Below are 14,943 nucleotides of genomic sequence, written 5' to 3'. Positions count from 1 at the left end.
CATTTTTACAGGAGTGATTAGTTCGCATGCTAATTAGCAGATCAATCAGCTGCTTGTCCTTACAACTCTTTGCTGAAAATGCAAATTGCTATTGCTATCATTCGTGAATGGGATGTATTAAAAAGATAATCATTTATGGCCACACCAGAGCCAGTCTTTATGGAATTTATTTTGTTTATGTACAGTGTATGTAAGCTAGTGTACCCATGTCTCAAACATGATTATTTTCCTGACATATTCAAACATTATTGGCACCTGTCTTAGATAAAGGGTAGGCCCTACATATCTACCATAACTATCTATATCATTATCAGTAGTGACATTGCCCCTAATGTCATGTAACTAATATTATATTTATGCACGTATTTAGCTGAAGTTTGCAGATATATGAAAACAGAAACAAGTGATTGATAGGTTACCTTCCTTAAGGCACATTTTAAAATAATATGAGCTTTAAGTTATAAAACATGATGTCCTGAAAAACAGGTTATTATAAATGACACATATAGACTTGTAAACTTATTTTATATTTCTATATAAGATGATGCAAATTAGAATATAGAGTCTAGATTTGATATTTTGAAGAATATACATATATACAAGGTTTGTAAGATTAAGAAATTTGCTGCACCTGTGTTATGAATGACCTATAGTGTTGTGTATATGGTAGTTAATTGGTATATAATGTTAGATATAAACATGAAAGAAAAACATCTGATCATTTATATTAGTGAAGATGGCATGACCTTATCTTTTACATAGAGTACTTACTGACTTGTGTTGTTGTACATAATTAATTTAAATCAATTGGTTGATTCAGACACTTGATATTGGATTTGTTGTCTATCGGAATGGATACTATCCATAATATTTATTGCATAATTTGTATCATCAAGGACAACATTTGTTTAATTTGTGAACTGACCAAGAGAAAGGGAAGTGTTAGTATTAGGAGTGATTCTTCCCACCCTAGCAACAATTAATTCTAATATTTGTCCCCCGCCTTTCGAAGAAAGCAGGGGACTATTAAAATGGGTTCGTCCGTCTGTCTGTCCGTCTGTCTGTCCGTCACACTTTTTGGGACACAATAACTCTCTTCCTAATTGAGCTAGAATGTTCAAACTTGGTGTATGTGTTTATTAGGTCAATGCCTTGATGGAGTTCGAAGATGAGCATTTTCCGCTTAGGGTAAGCAGAGATAAGCAATTTGATTGGTTGATGCTTTGGGACACGATAACTCTCTTCCTAATTGGGCTAGAATGTTCAAACTTGGTGTATGTGTTGATTAGGTCAATGCCTTGATGGAGTTCGAAGATGAGCATTTTCCGCTTAGGGTAAGCAGAGATAAGCAATTTGATTGGTTGATGCTTTGGGACACGATAACTTTTAATTGAGCTAGAATGTTCAAACTTGGTGTATGTGTTTATTAGGTCAATGCCTTGATGGAGTTCGAAGATGAGCATTTTCCGCTTAGGGTAAGCAGAGATAAGCAATTTGATTGGTTGATACTTTGGGGCACGATAACTCTCTTCCTAATTGAGCTAGAATGTTCAAACTTGGTGTATGTGTTGATTAGGTCAATGCCTTGATGGAGTTCGAAGATGAGCATTTTCCGCTTAGGGTAAGCAGAGATAAGCAATTTGATTGGTTGAACTGTTTGATTGTTCAATACTTTGTAAAAGATAATTTGTGATAAATTTATATGTGTCCTCTAATTATTTTCCTATTTCGGCGGGGGACATCAGCCTCACTGTTGGCTTGTTACATTCAAATACATAATATAAATAAGCAAGTGATTATGGTAACCATGATTACATGATTTCAGTGCATAAAAAAAGTTTAAACCATGTATTAAATGTTTTTCACACTGAAGAAAAACTTAACAACCTACATGTAACATTGAGTAAACCTGTTTTTATATATTGGTATTATCTGTAAGCTTAATTTTCCATATGTATAGATAAGATATAATATTTGTATTTTGGTACAGATAGTACTTTGTACATGACTACCAGTAATGTTTTTACACTGCTATAGTACGAAACTACCAGCCATTAATATAATACTAGGGTATGTTTAGAAAGGAAGTAAACTGCCAGTACTATATATTTAATATAAAGTAAAGCAAGTGTAGGACATTAACGTTAAAACCAAAGGAAATGTATCTCATTTTAATCCACAAGCTTCAAGTGTACAATCTGTCAACATTTGGATCTAAAGGTAAAATACATGTTCTTGTGTGTTGTAATAATTATGTAATATGGTGACTTATAAATAACATAAGACAAGCCTTAAATTTAACACTTACTTATATTGGTTATATTGTTGTCAGAAGGTCTGAATCTTATAAAATAATTTTATTTATGGTAAAGTCACTCCAAATTTTACTGAAGATTGATTAACAGTAACATTAATATTTATTATAAAGAATCTCTGAATTATGATTTTTTCTGTTTGGTATTTTTTAGTTTAATTTACTTAGCAAAAATATCTGTGATGAGCGATAGCTAGCATTCATGTAAAGCCACTGATCTTCATCAGATATCTAATTTAATTCATGGTTAATTGATTACTTAACATTTAATCTATATTTAAAAAAAGAAGATTCCCATCAAATTATAGCACTGTCTTGTTTAAATCTTCTGCAAGGTACATGTACATGTATGCAAAATGTTGCGAAATATTCAAATCATCATATCTTTGTAAATACTTAATGGAAATGAACTATTTTGGACTGATAAAGTGGACAAACATAGTTCATAGGCTGATAAACTCAAGTTTTGTCATTGAGTTTATGTAACACAAATCAGTGGTACTGTAGATATGAAATATGATGTATATGTTTATCTACAGGACACTTTTGTTAATTCAAGTTAAGCGAAGCATTTCAAAGCTCAAATTATGGATGTATCTTTACACTCCAGCAGGTGCCCCAAAACTAAAATACCATAGCTTTTACAAGCTCATAGTCATAACCAGCATTCAAAGGATGTCTGAATCACATTGTAGACAGGGACAAATTTCTTTACTATAGGTAGTCGACAAGGATAACACCTGACACTAACATTCTTCTCCCCAGTACATGGTGACCACTTTGATCTCTTGTCTAGTGTACCAATAATTGAAACATACCACTGTCTAGTTGTTTTTCCATCACCTAAGTTTACACTGGTCAGTTTAAATAGTTAATAGTTGACATGGGTCAGCTCTGCAAATAAATATTATATTGTCCTCAAGACTTCGCAAGGGAAGTTTTGTGCATGAAGTATGGGTATTTCTACATGTAGTAAATGAAAGTTGTAGTTTGAAGTTGCAGAAATATGAGGAGGAGTTTTAGAATGAAGAGGTTAGTCTATATTATTATCTAAATCATAAAGCTGAACAATGGTAAATTGTCAGTGTCTGCTCAAATAGGACAACTTTTGACCCCAAACTTACCACAAGACAAATTTATTTACTTGAAGTTTTTTGTGACATTGATGACAATGATCTAAGTTAAATAAATAAACACTCAGATAAATGAATTAAATATAACAATTATCAGTGTCCCTGATTTAACTTAATTCAAGATGCATGTATATACACGTATGCACATAATTTATACAATAGAGCTCATCAAAGTGTTCAAATTCAAATGGTTTTTCAATAATATTCATTCTAATTTGTTAGTATTTTTTTATTTGATGTCATTTAGAGCTAATGGAATTTGCTCTTCTATTGTTGTCTCCTATGAAATATTTATAATATTCATTCAATGGAATGAACTAGTATTCAGATATAATTTAAAATATAAAGAAAACTATTGATTTGGCTGATTTGTTTTTTCTTGAAACCTAGAAAACAATACAAAATTGATCTTTCAGTTAACCGTAAATTAAAAAAACATTTGAACAATGACTTAGAATATTCTAATAGTAAAATCAGCATTGGATATTGGATGTGACCTTTAGCATAAGTACATGTATGTGAAAAGATGTGAGAACATATAACCTTGTCTACTAAATAATTATCCAGAACCATAAAGTAGATGTACATGTACGTTGACCTATCAATTTGCACAGGTATTAACAACAGGAAGTAGGTTGACAACTAAAATTGTTTTGGCTTCTGAACGTTTACTGACCAGACTTTTCTTTTTCAAATATTAAACAAACAGATTTTTAAGTACAGAAAATAGTTTAAGAATCCTCCATTGGTATTTATTTTTATTAATACATAGAGCTGTTGGTTTCTTGTTTATGTTGAGTCTTTTATATGCCATCAGATTATCAGACTGGGTGTCTTAAACTCAAGACCTTATTTAATAATAATGTTAATTCGTTGACAATCTACCCTCGAATCAATTTACTTGATTTGTTTGTTTGATACAAGTGATGTGTTCATGTGTTTGTCTTCCTTTTTTTCTGGTTTTGTACAGATACTACACTCAGAGGGCGATATTTAAGTATTCTGTTTAAAGTCTGACATGGTATTGTGACATTACATGTACACCAATGGTACACCCACAATATGCTTGTAGTAAAAGTTATATGACTTGACTTCCTGTTTAATATTTGGTTTGGACCATTTGACGATGGATAAATCTGGTGTAATCATAAGAAGTTCTATTTGTTCAAAATGAAATTGGCCATTGCCAGGGAAAAAACAAGTTCCCAGCGATACCAGTTTAAAAAGGGTATGATGAGGCTGTATACAATACCACACCTCAACAACAAAAATGCATGATATAAACACACAAATCCTGGGTGCATATAATCTGATTATGATATATTTGATATTTGGATATTTATAAGTATTATGATTTGTATTGAAAGTTAAATATCTTTATAATTTGTATTTTTCAGTCCATTCCTGAATGCCCCTAACCCACCTGGTATCACCATACAGTCTCAAGATTTATATCAATTGGCTCAATATTTACAGGTGAAATATTATTTTATCCCTCAATCATTCTTATCTTACAAATATTGGTTTTGAATTCATTGATTTTTTTTATAGTGAAATAAGAGAAAATGATATCTAAGAGAAAATGAAATCTTAACCTTTTGTAAGAGTTTAAAGGATTTTGGTGAAGTATTTAAAATATATGTTTTGGGGTTTTTTTTTTTTAGGAAGCCTTACACAGAGAGAAAATGTTAGAACAGAAGTTAGTAACATTACAGCAGTTGGTTCAGAATACACAGGAAGCATCAGAGAGTGGTTGGCAGGTAGGTAATATTTAAATTGGCTGGAACTATCACAATGCATTGATGCAGGGGATAAAATGCTTCAGATAATGGACTCTGAACCATAGAATAGATGCTAAATTGCTACACCTCCCCCTTATATTTTCCGGACATTTCTTATACGATTCTCCAAACGTCCGACCAGGAAAATGCCCAATCGGACATCAAGATATGGTAAATAATATTAAAAATTCCAAAATATATTGACTGTACTGAGTGCATAACTGCTACTCCTCTCGATTATCGATGATAGTAGGCTGGATTGATTATATAATTAAGTGATCAACCTATTTATCATGTTGTACAGTCTACCCCTACCTTGATTTACTACTTAATCTGCCTCGATTGACTGACTTAATCCTTGAGGTTCTGTGAATGCTCAAATAATGTTATGAAGTTCGAAAGAAATCTAAAACAACTGGTTAACTTGTAAATGAGTGGTTACCACAAATAATTAATCAAACTGTTTCACAGCAGTACTGCAAAAAAAGATTTTTTTGTTACACTGACCTGTAAGGTCATACCCAGTATAGTTCTACATGTGATGTCACATCATATGGCGGGGGGTTGGATGGCTGAAAGGTTAGTGTGCGCGCGCTGTATCATAAAGTCTGTCATTGAGTCGACTGGCGTGGTTTCGAATCCCCGGTTGTACGTGGCAAGGAGTAGGGTCGCCTGTCCAACCTCGTGGGTTTTCTCCGGGGCCTCCGGTTTCCTCCCACTGCTAAAGACCCCTACGCGCAAGCGAATTATGTAAATAAAATTAAACCATATGTTAGTCCCGAAATGAACTAGTTTGTGTCAAGTGGACGTTAAACCCCATTTCTCTCTCTCTCTCTCTCACATCATATGGCATTGATAAGGCATGCATTGTTTACAAACTGGGCCAGACAGAAATAAGTTCTTATATCTGAATTTCTATATAGGGTTCATAGTGAGAGTTCTGTAAAATAAAAACTGACCTGATCCCAGCCAGTTTCCAATAATTAATCTCAAACACATCGATCTACAGAGTGTGATTACATGAAATAATGAATAAGGATGATAACAATGTAGGACATATTTAATAAACAAGGAGGATAAAATAATGTGTGACATATCTGCAAACAAGGACAATAACAATGTATGACATGTTTGACAAACAAGGATGATAACATAATGTAAGCAAGGCCAATAACATAATGTTGGACATATTTGACAAACAAGGACGGTAACATAATGTAAGACCTATTTGAAAACAAGGGTGATAACAAAATGTGGGACAAGTTTGAAAACATGGACAATATAATGTAGGCCATATGACAAACAAGGACAACATAAAATAGGACATATTACATGTACATGTATATAAATTGATAAATTAGTAGAAATATTGTTCATTTAGAATAAGATGTTTTTAATTTGATTATTATTACAGGCTTTAATAGATGAAGATAAACTACTGTCACGCTTAGAAGTTTTAGAAAATCAATTACATATATATTCAAAGGTAAATATCTAGTGTTTTATATCTAAAATTTATTTCATTTATTAGATACATAAATATGATGACTTTTCTATGATATTGAATAGAATGCACTATCCTATGTAATCACAGTTTACTCCCAACTTCTTTTAATCAGAAATTATTGAAATGGGTCATCGGTTGTGTATTCATGGTTGTCTTGACAAGTAATACACGATCCATACTCCTATCTGAGTGACAGTCACAAATATTGTAGATATGAAATGATATACAAATTAAGTAATTGCAACGGAAAATACACTGGTAGGGTACAAATTTGCAGTGCATGTAAAAGAATTGCTACATAAGTTTAGCAGTTACTACTCAGAATGGAATGAAAATCAAACAGGATTGTGCAAATTTAAAAAAAAGGTAATTTTTACTCTTATTCAGTTGTCAGAGTGTATTTAGACAGATTAATTATTATTATAAATTGTTACAGAACCATAGTGAGGATACATTACGTCAAGAATGTGTTACGCTACAAGAAGAAAAATTACAGTATGAAACAACTGCTAAGGTATTTCTTAAATATATTTGAAGCCAAAGAAATCAGCTAGTCATGAAATAACCTAGTTAATTTGCTGTACTTATATTTATTTGTTGTACTTATGTTAAATATATGTTTAACTTTCTCCTCTGAATGCAGGGGCTGAATAAACCAGAATTTTAAAACTAGCTTAAATTGGTATCGTGCAACCAGAATTTTGTTCAAAATTTTAGTTTTCATTGTGCATCCAACATGAATTGGATAACTCGAGGATAAACTTATATACAATTATCTTGTACATTGCAGAGGTGATTTTAAAAGTCACATAAAACCTCGCTCAAATTATCTGCTAAAGAAAAAGCATACAATTCTTTCTTTTTCATAACTTCTAGATTATTATACTGTCTATAAATATCTTTATGTTTAAATTTTAGGAATCATTAAGAAGAGTTTTACAAGAAAAACTTGAGGCTGTAACTAAATTGTCTGAGCTGGAGGTAATTAATTAATAGATAACAGTGAAGTGATATTGTTTATTGAGAATGGTCTTATTACTTTTACAAATATCATTTAGACATAACTTTGTTACTAGATAATATGGGATTAGATTTTGCAATAATCTTAATATGGACAAATGGTTCCAATATAAGTATCAAATATAAAATGACATATCAATAATTGACATCTGATTTTAATTAGATAGTCATAAATTTCATCCTACCTAAATGTTATGGTGACGTCAAATAAGTGTAATATCAAAATTGAAATCCAAAAGTTCAAGAAAATCTTATAATTCGGTAGTTCCTAATTAAATACATTATGTTTGTTACAGAGGTCACTGGGTGGTTCTGAAGATGAGTGTAGTCACCTTAAAGAGATGTGTGAACATGCTCAACATGAATTACAGCTACTAGCCGAGAAATACCAGGATAAATTAAAAACAGAGAAAGAATTAAAAGATGAACTTCAGGTATGGTCTTATTTCTTGATATATATTTTTAAAACGGAATTTTCTATTTTGTCCAAATTTAACCTAATAGTTACATAGGGAATATTAGGATTGGACTTGATTCAATTTTGAAATAAATTCCCTGAGCCATTGCTGAGATTTAGACATTTCATTTGATGAGTCATACAGGATTTTAGTGGTTTTCAAGAAGTTTAGCTTACATAATACTATTTATTAAATAACATACTCTACTAAGAAGGTTAGCACATGAATTCTCCATAATTATTCAAATGTAAACCTATTTTGGGTGTAATAATTCCTGTTTAAGTTACTGGTGCTTGTAATGTTAGTGAGAAATATTACTGTAGCACCTGTTACAATTATCTTATTGATCATATTTATCTTAATAAGTAAACCACTTTGCTTTACCCAGTTAACAATTTTTTGGTGTGTATCATGCTATTCTAAAAAAAGGAATAAATATGATTTGAATTAGATATTGATATTGTTTCATCATATTTCAGGAAGCAGAGCAGAAACATGCTGAGGAAATGGACCGTGTTGAACAAGAGAAACAGGAATTATCAGAAAAAATAGAACAAATGACACAACAGGAACAGTCTCTTTCAGCTCAGGTTTACTGTTTCTTATATTCTATTTACATTATATATTACTGGCATAAACAATTTAAACAAACACTGTATACTATATTCTGTTTAGATTCTTTAGTATCATTTAATTCTGTCATTAAAAACAATTCCTGCTCCCATTAATTTTGGGATGGTTGAATTCTTATTTTTATTTTTCAAGAATTAAAACTGATTTTATCTAGAAGAATCCCTCTAAATAGTGTTTATGTTTATGTATTAAGTTTTGTTGATTTTAGATTGAATCCCTACGAGCAGATAACGATTTCTCTAAAGAACAATTAGCTGCAATGAAAGGTAAGTTGACCAGATGAGATTTATCACCTACTTCTATATTTAATTGAGATATTCTTGCCCAGTTAATTGTATCAACTTTATTGTAATAGATGTAATGTCATGTGTATCTACTTTTTACTTTTAGAACGTTAAACCCCATTTCATTTCATTTCATTTCTGTTTACTTCTTTCAGCTAAATTAGAATCAATTAAAGAACTCAATGATGATGATAAAATCTCATTAAATGATTCAGAAGGTAATTTAATATCATCGTCAATCTACATCTTATGTCCTACAAATGACGGACAAACCTCTTGTGTATATAAGGGGAGGTAGGTGGCCGAATGGTTTGAACCTACATGTTCGATCACAAGGCCTTTTGTTGAGTCAAGTGGAGTGGTTTCGATTCCCTGCTTGTACGTGACAAGGAGTAGGGTCACCTGTCCAACCTAGTGGTGTTTCTCTGCATACTCAGGTTTCCTCCCACTGCTCTCTCTTTCTCTCGTTCTCGTGTATATAGTTAAGATTCCTTTAGTTTGGTGTCCAATACGCACAAAAACTGAGGTTATGAAAAATTAACTCAAATTACCAGTAACTGAATATAACTCATTATTAAATAGTACACCGTATCGTGGATAGTTAATGAGTTTTCAAAAGCTTCAATTCTTCGTTAGTTTTATAAAACAAATAAGTTTAATGAAGTATTGATTTTCTATGTGTAACTTTATCTTATTTGAAATATTTATATGTTTCAGTTTCAAATCCTGATATTATACCTTTAACATTAAGTCCTAAAGAAATAGAACCTGTGTCATTAGAAGGTAAATTTAGTATGTTTTATTGAAGTTGGTAGCACATCAAGATATCTCTTTATTTCATGATGTATGTATTTGCTTCTACATGTTTCAATATAATTTCTTCACGAAGCCTTTGATAATATTTAATGTTGCAAGGTTACCCTTGTGAGTCATAACGGAGGTACATAACATTACATGAATGAATAAAAAAAAATATAATATGTATACACAAACGATTCAATTAGCTACTTGTCAAAAAGAGATCAATCAGGCTATTTTATTTGTTTAGCAGAGATCTAAATTTGTTTATGAAATATTCCTCTTTAACTGTTCTCTGTTTTGCGCAATCATTTAGGAGCTGGTAAAAGGGGAATATTTGAAATATTTGTGTGTGCATGTGTCCTGATGATCGCTCAGTATGATGCAGTATTCTGGATTTTTTTTATCTGTGATTTGTGTACAGCAACTCGTGATCTGAAATATTCTATTTGACCAATATACTGCTCCATAAGTCCCAGCAATTTATGACATAGATCACATTTAGATTGAGTGGATATTGTTTGCTTCGAAGGAATATTCGCAGCTCCTCATTCGTTCATTCATGTAATGTAATGTCCCTCCATTATGACATCACGAACAAATTGCTTTAGAATTAGATATTATTTTAAGGGCTATAAAATAGAGCAGTTTAGTGGTTGTTTTGTATTGAATTCACCAATAGGATGTTCACAGTTGGATTGTTGCTGTGAACCTTTTTTTAAGCCTGTTAGTATGGCAAGTGATGCAATGTGCATCTATTCGTTCAGGACAAATTTCAAAGCCATTTATACACAACATAACCCCCATCACTACATTGGTTACCCATAGAAGCCCGAATAACTTTCAAGATTCTAACATTGGTTTATATGTGTCAACATGATCTTTCACCATCCTACCTCACAGGTCTCATTCATTCATATCAACCAAATCGATCACTTTGTGCACAAAATAAGCCCTTATTTAATCAGATTTTAATGTACATGTATTATAAATGTTTCATTACCGAAAAAAGTAAAAATATGCGACAACTCTTGTTGACTGCCCGGACGATAAAGCTGCTGTGGCGTATGTTTCGTTGCCTGGCAACCTATCTTTCATGCTTTCGATGGCCTACACTGCATGAAGATCTGACAAGTTGTAGCGATAGGTTACATCAGAGGTCATACAAACGGCTTTTGACCCTATGATGTCAAACATTTGATTAACCAATCAGCATTGATGTTTCTAATGGATTACCCACAGTTTCGTGCAAAACATGCCTAAAGCTCGCCGTAACAGACCGTTTCATTGGCTAATCCGGAACACGTCAATGGTAACAATCTGTGTTTTAATCAGATTGATAATCAGGTTTATGGAAAAGATAATTGTACACTTATTTATTTTGTAGAAAAATTGAAAGAAACGCAACAACAAATAGAAAAGTATAAAGGTATGTAACAAAAGTTACATTTGTCTCTTCATTTAAAATCACTTTTTGTTGTTTTAATAATGAAATGAAATAAAAATAAAACACACTTATATGGATATACTACTTCTGAATTTATTAACATGCTACGTTTCGATACACATACAGATGTCGTTTTCAAGCAAATAATGATAATCAACAATAAATGTGGTACAATATATAGGTAACAAGTGGAAACCATTTAACAGAATAATCAATACTATCAACAACGCATTATCAAGATCAAAGAAGTTATATAAATTAACATGATGAAAGAATAACACTAATAATACAAAAGGAAGAGATTAGAGGATAATTGACTACTAATAATACAAAAGGAAGAGATTAGAGGATAAATGACTACATGAAACCGTAACATCAAGACGCTAATTAACTATATGAAACCATAACTATAAGATGAGATGAAAGTCAGAGATAGAATTAAACAATCATCACAAGTGAAACCTTAACTACAAGATGAAATAAAGGGGGGGGGGGGTCATACACTTATGACCACAGACACTTCTCATCACTAACACACACTGATTAAGAATTAAATAAATCAACCCAAAGATTTGGGAGGAAATGTCCTGAGTCTCTGTTTAATTTTGGCTTATGTTTTTGAATTTCCAAAGCCTCGCGAAGAACTCTGCTTTTCCATGTTGATAGGTTTCTAGCTAGTATTTCTGTACTTTCCCATTTGATTTGGTGCTGTGGGTTTTGGTGGATATGTTCTGCTAGCGCTGATTTGTTTTGTTCTTGTTTTTTAACTGCTGTCTGATGCTCTTTAGTTCTGATTGAAATTGGACGGGATGTTTCGCCCACATAGGCCACATTACACTCACAATTTATTTTGTATATGACTCCCTTTGGGTCCTCTTTTGGTTTTAGTATTCTACCATCAGCTTTTAACATAGTTTTAAGTGTGGTTCCGCTACTGAACACTACCTCTGCACGGATTTGCTCTGTTAAAATTCTTTTTATTTGGTGGCTAGCTGGTCCTATAAATGGGATGGAGATAAAAAGCGGGCTAGTTCTTCTGATGGCAGTGGGTGGTTTGCAGGTATGAGTCAGTGTTTTCTTCATGGTGGCATTAACTGTATTAGCAGGGTAGTTATTGAATTCTGTAAGGACATGGTTGATATGCTGTAATTCATTATCGAGGAGGTCTTCATCACATATTAATTTTGCGCGTCTCGTTAAGGTACTAATAATTCCTGTTTTTACTTTGGTTGGGTGATTTGAACTATTATGTATGTATTGGTCAGTGTGGGTTGGCTTGCGGTAAACAGTGGTTTTTAGGTAATCTGCGGAGTTGTTTACTAATACATCAAAGAATGGTAATTGGTTGTCTTTTTCTAATTCTACTGTAAATTTCATTCGAGGGTGGATACTGTTGAGGTGTTCAAGAAGGTGTTGTGGATTCTGACCTAGTTCCAAAATGGCAAATACATCATCAACTTTTCTAATCCATGTTTTAGGTAGGATGGGTGAAGTCTTTAAGGAAGCTTCTTCAAAATGGGTCATATATACTTCTGTTATGAGAGGGCTTATGGGAGATCCCATGGGTAGTCCATGAACCTGTTCATAAATTTCTGATTGCCATGAGAAATATGAGGAATTGATACATTGCTCTGCAAGTTGAATGATACTGTCTAATTTGAGGTTTGTGGATAGTTCTTGGTAAATAGATTCTATTTTCTGCCTTAGCACTTGTATTGCTTCATCCCGTGGTATATTCGTAAACAAATCAACAACATCATAACTAACTAACTGACCATTCACATTATTTTGTTTAAGTCTATGACAGAATTCTGATGAATCTTTGATGTAGGAACTGGCACTAGTAGCAATTGGTGATAACAGTTTAGAAATATACTGTGCTGTATTATAGTACACTGATCCACGAGAACATGTTAACAGTCTAATTTGTATTATTAGTAGTCAATTATCCTCTAATCTCTTCCTTTTGTATTATTAGTGTTATTCTTTCATCATGTTAATTTATATAACTTCTTTGATCTTGATAATGCGTTGTTGATAGTATTGATTATTCTGTTAAATGGTTTCCACTTGTTACCTATATATTGTACCACATTTATTGTTGATTATCATTATTTGCTTGAAAACGATATCTGTATGTGTATCGAAACGTAGCATGTTAATAAATTCAGAAGTAGTATATCCATATAAGTGTGTTTTATTTTTAGTGAAATCTATTTCTATATGTCTTATAAGGAAAATGAAATGAAATATATAAATATAAGAGATTACAATTTTACATAACTAGACAGTAATTTAATATATGAGATAGAGAAATATTAACAATATTAATTCCATGTTACAGCTCAAATTACCGAATCAGACGTGAAATTAAATGAAAGCAGTGACAAAATAGAACAGTTACAAAGTAAGTACATGTTGAATATTCCTGAACAAGATAATGATCACCTGAGATATGATCCTGATAATCAATTACAGAGAGAGAAAGATTTGGTTCTATTTGATCCAACTTTAAAATATTAAATGTTAAATTTTTAGCTCTAAAAACAACTTCAATTACTAGTATTTTTAAAAAGGTTATTTTGCTTTTCTCTTACAATCAACATTTTAAAAAAAAAGACCTCTATATTTTGTATTTTGCTTGTTATAGGAGAACTAGAACAGGCCCAAATAGATTCAAAGCAATATATAACTAAAATAGCCACTCTAGAAGGTAAGTTTAGATTTATTTATAATAATTCATTTATCACTGATGATGAATATTTTGTGAAAAGAGCGTGCTGGATGTAATAATGTTTGTACATTTTGTGATTTGTTCTTTTAATCAACATTTGATCACTTGATATTAAGACTGTTTGATAGTTTGAAATTAATATCACGAGGCAGCACCCAACAAATTTACGTACCAGTAGCCACATTATATAGAAATAGACATATGCTGTCAGAATTCAAACTGTAATTTAATTGAAACTAAAACATTATTAATGACATAATTGATTAATGCTTTTCAAATATTATGACTCTGTTGTTATCTTTCTTCGAGATCAATTTAATCATCTAATTAAGGTCAGGGCACTAGACTCTCGACTAGAATGTCACAGTTTATAAACTTTCAAGCTCAGCCTTCAATTGTCACATGCGTGAGGCCGACAGGGAGAGAGTGCCCAAACTGAAAGTTATTGGTTAACCCACAATAAATGAAATAACCAAAAACATTATGTCAAAAACAGATAATAAATAGGATTGATTAGCCAAAAGTTAAATTTTAAAAATAAATCACTATTAATGATTTTGTTCTAAATTGAGCCTTGATTTGCATGAATAATTGACTGAAATTGACCTTCAAAAATCATACATCAACAATATTTGTTTTTGGACTATCCAAACAAAAAAACAGTTAAAAAAAATTAAAGCTGGTATTTTTTAGGAATTCACTGTAAACAAAGTATACAAAAACAATATGAATAAGTGAGAGAACTAATAGATCATAAATAAATGTTTAAAATTGACTTGTATGTTGTATATATGCTCTGAATGTCAGTCCTTGTTTTAAGCATGAATGAATGTA

The 14,943-nt window shown here is 31.8% G+C and overlaps 1 protein-coding gene across 12 annotated transcripts in view; it reads left to right on the top strand.

Annotated features, from left to right (window-relative positions):
* Positions 1-14,943, top strand: part of LOC126828490 (sarcolemmal membrane-associated protein) — a 68,350-nt gene that overhangs the window by 22,910 nt on the left and 30,497 nt on the right. For 11 of the 12 annotated variants that reach the window (XM_050558251.2, XM_050558256.2, XM_050558250.2 and 8 more), the window contains 13 exons: positions 4,845-4,923; positions 5,112-5,207; positions 6,643-6,714; positions 7,172-7,249; positions 7,654-7,716; positions 8,052-8,189; positions 8,693-8,803; positions 9,055-9,112; positions 9,286-9,348; positions 9,848-9,913; positions 11,316-11,357; positions 13,720-13,782; positions 14,026-14,088. In XM_050558251.2, the coding sequence (XP_050414208.1) occupies positions 4,845-4,923; positions 5,112-5,207; positions 6,643-6,714; positions 7,172-7,249; positions 7,654-7,716; positions 8,052-8,189; positions 8,693-8,803; positions 9,055-9,112; positions 9,286-9,348; positions 9,848-9,913; positions 11,316-11,357; positions 13,720-13,782; positions 14,026-14,088 (992 nt within the window). Of the gene's footprint in view, positions 1-3,268; positions 3,347-4,844; positions 4,924-5,111; positions 5,208-6,642; positions 6,715-7,171; positions 7,250-7,653; positions 7,717-8,051; positions 8,190-8,692; positions 8,804-9,054; positions 9,113-9,285; positions 9,349-9,847; positions 9,914-11,315; positions 11,358-13,719; positions 13,783-14,025; positions 14,089-14,943 lie in introns of those variants that run through there. The other variant, XM_050558259.2, reaches the window with a different exon arrangement.

Source organism: Patella vulgata, chromosome 7 (genome assembly GCF_932274485.2).
Source record: "Patella vulgata chromosome 7, xgPatVulg1.2, whole genome shotgun sequence".
NCBI classification, from domain to species: domain Eukaryota; kingdom Metazoa; phylum Mollusca; class Gastropoda; family Patellidae; genus Patella; species Patella vulgata.
This window is presented reverse-complemented; position numbering and strand designations above follow the sequence as displayed.